The sequence below is a fragment of the Ostrinia nubilalis genome, chromosome 5 (genome assembly GCF_963855985.1).
Source record: "Ostrinia nubilalis chromosome 5, ilOstNubi1.1, whole genome shotgun sequence".
Taxonomy (NCBI): Eukaryota; Metazoa; Arthropoda; class Insecta; order Lepidoptera; family Crambidae; genus Ostrinia; species Ostrinia nubilalis.
The window spans coordinates 2,172,423-2,183,943 of record NC_087092.1 but is presented as its reverse complement, the minus strand read 5'-3'; the positions used below and the strand labels follow the sequence as shown (position 1 = coordinate 2,183,943).

The 11,521-nt window shown below is 39.7% G+C and overlaps 1 protein-coding gene across 1 annotated transcript; it reads right to left on the bottom strand.

The window, feature by feature from the left end:
• Positions 1 to 1,099: 1,099 nt before the first annotated feature.
• On the bottom strand, positions 1,100 to 9,435 carry LOC135072111 (Bardet-Biedl syndrome 1 protein). The gene is made up of 11 exons (XM_063966063.1): positions 9,274 to 9,435; positions 8,943 to 9,161; positions 8,338 to 8,640; positions 8,060 to 8,148; positions 7,177 to 7,330; positions 6,351 to 6,573; positions 6,146 to 6,214; positions 5,581 to 5,742; positions 4,799 to 4,932; positions 3,754 to 3,888; positions 1,100 to 1,751 (listed from the first exon to the last, which is right to left on the bottom strand). Exons 1-11 carry the CDS (start codon positions 9,433 to 9,435, stop codon positions 1,482 to 1,484), a joined length of 1,920 nt encoding a protein of 639 aa, XP_063822133.1. The 3' UTR covers positions 1,100 to 1,481.
• Between the last annotated feature and the right edge of the window lie 2,086 nt (positions 9,436 to 11,521).

Here is an 11,521-nt window from a genome sequence, read left to right as displayed (position 1 = left end):
TAACGTAAATGGGCCTTTAATGTCCATGACTCTACACCTGATTTTTTAATGGGCTGATCAGCCATGAAACTTCCATGACTGCGGGTGTAAATCAGTCTTAATGGACCTAAGGTTGGTCAATAGCCAATATATCGGTATATTCCACTTTGATCACCCAGATGACCAAAGTGGATTCCAGGCGACACTTTGGTGTCCTTTGATCACCCATGGATAAGAAGTCCACTCTGGGTGATCAATGTGGAATAGACCAATACATCGCGGCCTCGTGTACATAATATACACGTACTAAAGTTTAATACTTATAAACGGCCCGATAAAACAGTCCGGGTACAATCGTAATCTGCCGGCGCTATCAGATTAGGACACGGAACATGAGTTCGGTTATCGTAGTTTTGCAATTTTAACATTTGGACACGTCAGTTACTTCGAGTGATTATGGTATTTATAATCTAAATTAAAAATCATTTTTTCCAAGTAAGTTTTTTATTTAGGTAGGGTTAAAGTTAACTTGCTATGACATCATCTAAATCTTTACATCTTAACGAAACTTTTATTATTTATTTATTTATATTCTTGAAGGTGGACTTTTTTAATCGTCAGCAAGCATCGGCCACAGACCACATTGTCAAGAGTGAACTACACTTCGCCTTACAAAAGAAGTTTCACACTTAAGCTGGGTTGCACCACGTAACTTTAATCGTCTAATCGGATGGGCCTCGGTACAGATAACGCTGTTGAAACCGAGGCCGTCAAGGTGTGTCGCCTGTTGGGGCACTGGCCACACGGCCTTTAAGTGCGCCGCTGGCATTGATCGCAGTGGACTCTGTTTCCGCTGCGGTGAAGAGGGCCATAAGGCCAAGGTGTGCCCGGCCCAGGTTCCCCGCTGCTTGTTGTGTGCAGCGGCTGGTAAGGCCGTGGAGCACATGCTGGGGGCAAAAGATTGCCCTCAGCCGGCGCAAAAGCCGAAGCCGGCGCAGCGAGCCGGCACGACGGCGAGCCTCATGGAGGTAGACGCGGGGGCGTCTGCCTCCTAACATTGAGGCCCGAAGTGCGCGCGGTGTCCCCGCGCGCTTCGGAGAGAGTTGCCCTTCTAAGGGCGACAGTTTGAGTGAGGCTGCGGCCAAAGCGTGGGGGTACGCATGTGAACGACTTAACGGCGCCTTACGTGCTACTCCACTAAGCGCCACCCGAGGGACCCGTCAGGTTTTTAGTGGGTAGGCCCTGCCCTTCTGGCAGGGAGAGCCCCACATAACCCACCGGAACCCCCGGACCGGTGGGTATGCATTTCAATACATTTTCCTGACGCAAAAAAAAAAAAAAAAAAAAAAAAAACGTAACTTTAACCGTAACTATGACGATAACCAGTGTTTTTGTATGGAGTTTAACAGATTTTTGACGTTTGTTAAAGTTAAAGTAAGATGGTGCATCCCAGCTTTATAGAAGTCCGCCGTAGCTTAACATCAGCCTTTTCACCATATCTTCTATCCAGACTGCAGTTTCTCGTCCCCAAAACCGCTAGACTGCATCTTATCCACAGGAATCATCATAGGGTCAGTTGGGGGCATCATGACAGTCGCAGCCAAAGCCGGGCTGTGTCTCCCCGCCTTGAGGAGCAGGATTTTCACCAGCGCTCTTTGCCCGCCCTCCCCTGTCACAGTTCGGAAGAGGACATCGGGACTTACGTCATCGTCGAATACCTCCTCCACTTTGGTTGGAAACTTCAGCTTTCCATTCGGAGGGAGCAGGGGCACCTTTGAAAGAAAATTTTTCAACATAACTTGGCAGCTAATTTATTTTTCTAACTGGAATATAGTCGAACGATTCTGAACTGTCAAATGGCAAAAATTGAAACTAAATTTTTTTTTTTTTTTTTTTTTAATGGCAACCAAACCTCTCTGGGAGGTTTATTTCTGCCAATGTCGAGTGAACAATAATTGACAAAGTTATCAATAGAACGTGGGTGTTTCAGTTCTATTGATTTTTCATGGATTCCGTGGAGTTAAGTATGCCCGTAAGCAGGTTTCGAGACGCCACCGGGTCCAAAGCGGGTTGTTCATACGACAACCCACTCGACACTCGATGCGCGCTCAAATTCGAAGTATTTCAATGTTTTTATTAATTTATCACTTCACTGCACTTTAGAACACAAAATAACACCAAATTTGTACACTAAAGTCCATTAAATAATAAATTGAAACCATTAAAACAGATCGACCATGCTTCCCGTTCAACTACCCTCCACGGAATCCAAATTGAAACTAATAACCCAGTATTGTTGACAGTACCGCCCTCCTGACAATGTCATAGCTGGGACGGTTGTCTTATGCCCGTTTTCACCATCAATCCCTGATTTTTAAGTGACCCTTATGGTAAAACACTCACTCACACGGGTCACTTAAAAATTAGGGAATGATGGTGAAAACGGGCATTAGACTACTTTAAATACCTATTATTTTTTCTATTTGTGGTCAATGAGAAATTAGGAATTAAAGATACTTTTACCACATCTTAAAGTGATTTTACACGCTTTCTCAAACAATCTTTGGAATGGACACTACTTAATTTTATGCTATGTTCGATAGCTTAATAGTTTGATCGAATAGGCCTCGCGGCTTGAAATTCCAATGTTGATATTATTTCAAACTCTTGTCTATTTCAAGGTAGACAAATAAATCCGAGTAAATCATGACTGTTCAACTGATGCTGAGGTCTTACCTACCTTAGCTATGAATCTTAATGTGTGCTTGTTATATTTTTTATTGCAATGGAGTTGTGAATAGATATGACGCACATGCACGTAGGTACCTATTTACTGCGCCATAAAAGCCCAAGTGGAACGAAAAAATCAAGTAATTTTTAACACAAATGACACAATGAACTGTGCATGACTATGTTTCATAGTGTCTATTAATATTAAAATGTTAGGTGTAATAAATTTACCGTCATCATGTTTAATATTAATTGACGCAAGTTCATTTTGTATGTACATATTTATTTCTTATTATCATAGGATAGTGGAAAATACGAGAAATTGCAAGTGGTTGTGTTTTTTAAATACATTTCCACAACATTCAAAACACATGAGCATGACGTAAATGCAATATAGGTAAATCAAAAGTTCCAGTTCAAGTAATGTTCGCCTATTTATATGTAAACACAGCGTTCATTGTTATATGATTTCAAGTGTGTTAATTTACCACCTAAAATAGGTATAGGTATTATAAATTGCAATATACCTCTCGTCTAACGCTTAACTTATTAGTGCCTGAGGTATGGGAGGGGCACGGGAGGGTGTTTTTGTGACGGTCAAACGTCAGCGAGACTTCATATCTTCAGATTTGTATGATCACGTCATAAATGTCAATGTCACCCCTCTCGTGCCGCTTCTATACCAATTGTATTGTTTTTCGTTAATTTTATTGTAATTGTTATTGTAATTGTATTTATTATATGTGAATTTAATTAATTTGAATTTATTTTATTTTATTACATTCTTTTTGCCCCTGCGTACAAGGTACCCACTGAAGTCTGAAAACCAGTGTCTTGGCACTTGGCAGTAAAATGTCAACTGTCAAGATGATACTGAGTGGGTGACCTTTTTGGCAACATTTCTTTTTTCTCTTTTCTCTTCATTATCTTTGTACCTACTTTTTTTTTAGTTGTCAAATAAATATTTTTTCTTTCTTTCTTTCTTTCTTTCTATACCTCAGGCACTGACTCTGTTAACCGCTATACTATAGTTTGAATACATACCTTGATGTGTGGGTTGGAAACCTTGTAGTTGGTGGTGTGCACGTGAAACAATATGGACAGCCCGATGACGGCTTTATCGGGCGACGTGTTCTCCACTATCAGGCTCACGCAGAACACGGGACCCAGGCCTTCCACCTACGGAATAAGGGTCAAATTACCCTAAAATCTTTCTACCAAAGCGAAAGAGTCAAAGGGATATGGATTCTGAATAATTAATCAGATTTCCAAACCTAGTTGAGCGGAGCCAAGATGTGGAAATAACGAAATCTGATTGGTGGTGGTGGAAACCGCAGCGTAGAACGCCCACCCACATGGTAGACCGACGACTTCTTAAAGGTAGCAGGAAGGCGCTGGATGCAGGCCGCTACTAACCGGTTATTATGGAAATCATTGAAGAAGGCCTATGTTCAGCAGTGGACGTCCTATGGCTAAGATGATGGTAATGATTGTTTCCTCCCCTTTCAGCTTTAGTCGAAACCGGGTATTGTGAAATGATAAGTAAATAAGTAAATCATGAGGCGTATATTTTTAAGTCCTAACCCATCATAAATATAAAGATATAGGTATTAGATAAGATAATTAGTTCGTGCGTTAAATACACTTATCAATTTGTAGATACGTTCGCAAAACTCATCCTAATCCAGACTTTGATAAGACAGAAAACACGTGGCGCTATCTGTCGTCTTTATTTGAACTGATTGACATGAATCGATTATTATGGAAGATCTCAACAAAAGATGGCGCTAAACGTATAAAATGAAGACCCATTCTGCGAATTTATCGCGCCAGGTGAATCCAATCGTTGTCAGCAGCATACATTTTGTTGAAAATTTTAACCAACTTCTTATGGTTTTCTTCTCACTTCCAATATCCAGTGTCCGGGTACCAGGCTGTTCTAATCGTAGAACCCATTACCAAAGCTGACACTAGGTGGCGCTAGAAGTACATAATGTACTAATATTAAATTCGGTGGTACAACCATAGGGCTTCGTTTTGAATTAATAATGTTATTTGGTTATAAGAGCTATCAATTTTATCAACATACCTCAGCAGACAACCGGACAGACTCCATAGCGCCCACTCCGATGGAATTGTCAGACCTGACGTGAGCATCCAGCAGAGTCTTGGCGGCTTGAAGTCGCAGGCGGTTCAGCTCGTGTTGAAAGTTCTCGTGCATGGCTGGACAGAGAAGATAGGACTTTGTATTTAATGTTATAACGTAGCTTTTACTTCGCTAGATGGCAGCATTTAAAGTTTCGTTATTTTTGGACTATTCTCTGTAAGGAATAAAAAGTGAATGTTAGCCATAGAGCTTGACGTACACCATCGGCTAAGCTATCATTTTGAGATGGTCCAAGTTATAGGACCATTAATCAGGGAGCTTGGTAACTTACGTCATTTTGGGCTAACCACTTTTGAAATCATATGACTAACTGAATAATGGTTTGCACACTGACATCTAAGTTAGGATAGGATGACTTCTCGGAGACACAAACAAGATTGAGCTCTTTAATAAGGTCTTTCGACCATATGACTAGAAAAGGCAAAATAAATGCTTATTATATTGTCTCTAGCATAAGAACTCAAGTTTTTCAAGGTCTGATACGTCACTTACCGACAGCATTCTCACGCTCTCTCAGCGACTGTTCCAGAAACAGCTTGGATTTCTTGGGGATGAGCCAGGGCTTCTGTTACATTTGGAACTTTGTCTAGGTCATGAAAGGAGGGGGGTGGGGGGCAGGGATAGGGGGCCAAACATACTAGTGGTAGGTCAATTGTCTCCAGCTTAAGAGCCAAAAGCTTTTTGAATTCTGCTACGTCACTCACCAATAGCGTTCTCCCGTTCTCTCAGAGATTGTTCCAGAAACAGCTTGGACTTCTTGGGGATGAGCCAGGGTTTCTGCCCCGCGGCCGGCAGCGCGTCAACGCCCGCCGAGTGGCCTGCGAAGTCCGCCGTGCGTTTCAGGATCTTCAGCATGAGGTTACCACCTATAGGCGATGATTTTAAGAGCTGAATTAGAATGGCAATGCAACACAGTCTTTTTTTACCCTTGGTACTACAAGTGCTGAGTTTAAGAGCTATATCACAATGGTCACGCCCGCCGAAGTTCGCCATGCATTTTAGGATCTTCAGCATGAGGTTACCACCTAAAGGTGATGATTTTAAGGGCTATATAACAAAAGTGATGTACAAAGAACAGTCAGGAGTTGTAGTTTTCAAACAGAATGAAGGTTAATAAGTGTCATTCTAACCCTGAAAGTATTCGCTTAGCAAAGTTGGTTTTGGAGCATTCGTTGAAGAATTGATAATGACTACAATTTATACCTACTATATGTTTTTGAAGATGTTTTAAAGTATAAGCTTATAAAGCCAAGTAAATTAAGAACTTACCCACAGTAACTATAATGAATACGTGTTCTTCTTGTCCCAACTGGCCGAACTTCATTACGGAAACGACATCTGAAATAAACACTAGATTTCACCAACTTCATTCACTAAAATCAACGATGAAACAATTGAAATCAATTAATTAAAATCAAAATGGGTTTCCAGGGCAAAATTACTTTACGAGAAGATGCCCCGGTGTCATCATTACCTCTGACGAACATGTTGTCTCGCCGCGCCTTCCCATCATATAGGAGCACGTGACCTGACGCTAGCGCTACGGCCGCCAGAGTGACTCCTAGGTGCAGCACAGGGACTAGTGTCATGGCCACCGGCCGGTGCTCTAGGTTGATTGACCATTGCTTCTTGCCCTGGGGAACAGTCCTGGATCTGTCAATAGGCCGTATAGGGCGCGGGCTAGGGGCGGCAGCGTCCTAGGGGCGGCAGATTTCAGATGACGCTTACTCGATTTCAGAAGATAAAAGTTAAATTAAAATCCAACCCCACCCTAGCCTACGGGTGGCAAAACGGTAAATCCGCCACTGCTGGGGAAAAGAAAAAACGTGCAGTCATTTAAATTGTTGATTATTGTATAGACATCCACTCTCTTTTTACTCTCAGTTTAGATAAACTTAATCACTCTTCTTTGGGGAGCAATAAATCAATTTGGGATATGTCTAATAATAATAGATTGGCCAAAATGTAGATTTCCCTCAGAAGCGAAGATCTCCCGAAGGAGAGAATACCTACAGACGGATTCGACTATAACAAAATCAGGAAAAGACGACCTAGCGAGGGTCACGGGACGCAGAGGTGGCTGACGGCGATCTTTATTCAGCAGTGGACGTCTTCTCAGTTGTAGGATGCAGGTAACTGCTAATTATACTCTAAGCCAAGATATCTACCTGATTAAATTATTTAATACACTTGCTGGCTAAAATCACCACAAATGTTTTTTAAATAAATAGAAAAGACTTTTGTGAGGTGCCTATGAGGATTATAGCAGCAAAATTACTTTAACGTAAATAATGCCTCACCTTCTTACTGTAAGAAGCGAGCGTATTATCTGCGCAGACGAGCATAATACTGAGATCTGCCGTGAGCACCTCCATGGCGATGATGTGCTCCTCTGTCGCCAGCAACTGCCGGCCCTCGGCCCAGTCCCGCTTTATAACGCAGACGGACTTCTCTCTGAAATAGGAATAGGGTTTAAGATGTCAAGAGAGATGTATGATTTATACATGTTTAACTTGGCCTTCACAGATGAAGTTGAAATAAAAAGCAGTACAACACTTACGCTTGTATTCACAAACATTACTATGAGGTCTCACAGTGCGCGTGGACTCTCAGGGAGGGCTATCGTTTTAGCGCTCACCAGTTAGCGCCACTGTAGAGTAAGGTCCTGTCACTTGCTAGTAGCGAAGACAGTGGCACCAACTGGTGAGAGCGAAAGTGGTAGGAGGACTATCGCAATTGCACTCATCAAGATGGCGCCACTGTAGAGTAAGGTCCTGTCAATCGCCAGGGGTGCCAACTGTTAAGTATAAAAACGATAGCCCTCATTACAAAGCTCTATTCAACGCTGTGCGTTCGATTTGCTGCTTCACTTAAGCAAGCATCGTTTGTGAATACCGGCGTACGATGTGCTGAAAGTTAAGGTCTGAAATTACATTTTCTTTTTGTTTTCAGCACTTCAGCAGATTTATTTAATATAATCAATAAACTTGTTTGTCTTACTACAGAATTCACAAATTCATAAAATACATGAAAAATCAGCACTATTTTGCTTTATGTACAAGGTGTGAAAAACATTTTGTTTAAATCATAAAACATAAATGCTGGAACAGGGTGCATGGTGCTCACGTTTAGCAATAATGTGTTAAGACAGTTTGTGTTTCATAACGGTTCCACTGAGCACACCTTGTGGCTACTGTGATTCTGTAGTCTACATTGTACAGTCCAGTTGTCACCATTTGGTACGGAGTCCTTTTAACACTGCACAGCTTAGTCTGAGTAAAAAATGATAAGAGATTTATACTGAATTCCAGTCTATTCTATTTCAGAGGTGTGATTTATTTATTCATAGGTGATCAAAAGAAACTAAAATAATAATTGAACTGGAGTCCACTTTGATCACCTGGGTGATCAAAGCCAGGTGATCAAAGTGGAATAGACCTGAATTTCATGCTGTAACTTACCACTGAAACCTGTGTAAACGTCTGTGGATCTAGGACAACCACTTCACCATCTTCGGTACCAACCACAAGACAGCTAACGGAGTACCGTTCAACAGAGTGCATCTTCAATGTGGTAATACAAGCAACCTCCGGTTGTTTCCGTGATGGGGCTTCTGGTAATTGTTCTAAGTATTCCAGCTGCTGCTCCGATGTCAACGCAATGAAATTACGAGACTGTGAGCTGAGTATCTTGTGCGGTATAGCATTTAAGTTTTCAGTCAGTCTTGAAATTGCCTCGATATTGTGGTTAGCAGGATCCATTAACTGAAATAGTTAAGTTATACATTTTTGAGTACTCCTCATTTCAGCCATAGGATGTCCACTGCTGAACATAGGCCTCCCCCAATGCTTTCCATGTTGATCGATTGGTAGCAGCCTGCGTCCAGCGCTTCCCTGCTACCTTTACGATGTCGTCGGTCCACCTTGTAGGTATTTTGAGTACTAGTATTATGTTATCTGTGGTACTAGGATGTCTATTTTTTAAATTTAATAGCAATTATTTCACGGAATAGGTAATGACATGTAATAGCTAGTATTTATAATATCTTCATTAAGTCTGTACTTGCCTGTTTCCACACTTCAGTCTCGCATACACTTAGATCAATAGACGGCAGATAGTATTTGTAGAACAGTTTCATGTTCTTGTATATGTAGACACAGGAGCTGAAGGCCACAGCTATCATGGGCGCCGATCGTGGTAGCGACTCGTTTGTGTAGAAGCCAACAACTGCCAGAGGGAGGTCTGGTAGTAGCATGTCTGATACTTGCATGGCCCCTTTGAACACCTAGAAAAAAATAGGTATTCATCTGACCTAACCTCACAAACATGAATCCTTACAACTTTTGAAACTTTGCTTTGACCATGAACTTAACCAACTCAGGAACACTTATACGTACTTTTAACTTCGGTCCTTCGTCTCCTTTACCTAAATCACCGACAACGAGCTTGAATTCATTATCATTGTTCAGGTCTATCAAAGCCAAGTTTGATGGCAGTGTATTAAGTTCGATGTCATCCGTTCCCACTTCCACATCCAGCCAGCGCGTCATAGTACCCATTTTGATAAATAATTAGCTTTCAAACATTCTGAATAACATCAATTTATAAACATTTCGATCGCAGATCACAGTGTTGTTTTGTAGTATACAGAAAACCGTTGTCATGACTACCATCTGTCAATGTCAAACTAAATAAGCTGCAAGGAAAACGAATATTAAACTTACCATAAATTGCTTAGATCATGTTGTTTATGGTAAATAGGCTGTATAATTTTTTTCTTTTCGTCTGTTTCTATAAAAAGAAACTTTCTTGTCAATTTGACAGATGACAGAAAGTTGTTTGTTTTTGTTCGAAGTTTTCGGAAGTTTTGTTTTTGGTTAGAAAGTTTTAAAGATTAAGATTTTCTATTTTCAACTTGTAACTTTTATCAACGAAACTTAATTACCTATTTAGCTTTTAAATTTTGAAATAGTTGTGTTAAGTCATAAACAGATACAGTTCAATTTCGTCCTGCACAACTCAACGGCCCAACAGTATTCTGTAAGTTCGAATGTTGTAATTATTTTTTCCAATTTGAAACAATACTTATATACCTACCTACATTGTTGTAATTAGTAAGATGCGTCTGTTTTCTGAATCATGAGTCGACTTTCAGATGAAAACATAAATTCCACTGGCTGCTGATCATCCATGAAAATGAAAATGAATAAAATAAAAGACAAAAAATTTTTTACACAGAAGCTTCATACCACAAGAGAAAAGGAATTGGATAACAACGAAAATAAAATTGGATAGTAAAGTAAAGAGAAAAGCATTTGGTCTTATAATATAAAATTTAATAGTAAACAGCCTAAAAAAACTAATAAGTTTATAAGTTTCATCCCCTAGATCAGGTCAAAAAACAAAAACTACTTAGGTACGGACGACAGCACATCAACCTAAACAGTAGCGTCTTATCTCATTGTAATACAGGCTATTTTGCAACAAAAATGTATATAGGTTGATGTGCTGTCGACTGTACTTACTGAATAAATATTCTAAATTATTAGTTATTTTGGTGATATGAATGAAATATATTTTTAAGTTATTAAATCTTCAATCAGGCTTGTGAGTTTTGTGATAATAATTTGTTTTTTTTTTTAATTTCAATTAAAATTTCTATGTTGGTTTAGATCACATTGTATCCAGTGTATTACTAGTTTAATTCTCTTAAATTCAAAGTGAAAATAGTTTAATTGAAAAATTATTTTGAAATGGAAACAATAATTTTATTGTAAATTATAATTCATTTTATGTTCATGCCATGATAAAACTCAGTTCTTAGAATTCAAAATAAATAGGTACCTAATCTGTTTTACCTTGTTTGACAATTCTATCCAATTTTTTTATATTTAATTCTGTGTTTAATATGCAATCTTTCTTTCAATTTATTACTTTTATTAAATGCTCAAGATGTTACTGAGATCCTAAAAACGGTCAGCGCCATCTATCGGCCACGCAAATGTTTGTACAATCATTCTCGAGTATAGGTAACGATTAATAATAATAATAAATAATATGTGCCTATGCTAACAATTTGAACGACCGCCGCCAAGCCAAACCTATTAACTTATTGATGTTTAAAATTTAGACAGAATATTGTACTTTACCTTATTCAAAACTCGTGCGGACATTCCGAAGTGCGATCATTTTTGCGTGCATCTTTCATTTTTATCTCCTAGCAATAAGTATTCGATAGTGAGTCAGCTACCGGGAAACTGCAGCTCGATAACTCCAGACTTGCTCCACCAGTTCCGAAGCCTCCTGCGCCGCGTGCGACGAAAAGGTGACTCACCAACTGGTTTTACTATTTTTGTAAAATACCAAACATGCGGCGAGCAAACAATCATTATAGATTTGTTCAGAGACCGACCATTTAAAACTTTATATGGCAAATCTAGAGAATTATAAAGACGTAGTTACGATTAGAGCGTTAACCTCTACACTCCTTAAAATTCGAGATAGGCACGTGCCAGTAACTATGAACTTGTGTCTACGTGATTCGCGTGTTAATGGTCGGGTTTCCTACTGCTACACTTGTCAAGGAAGATCCGATTGTGTAGGTATCTAATGAATCGCATTTAACATTCTTGGAAGAAGCAAATT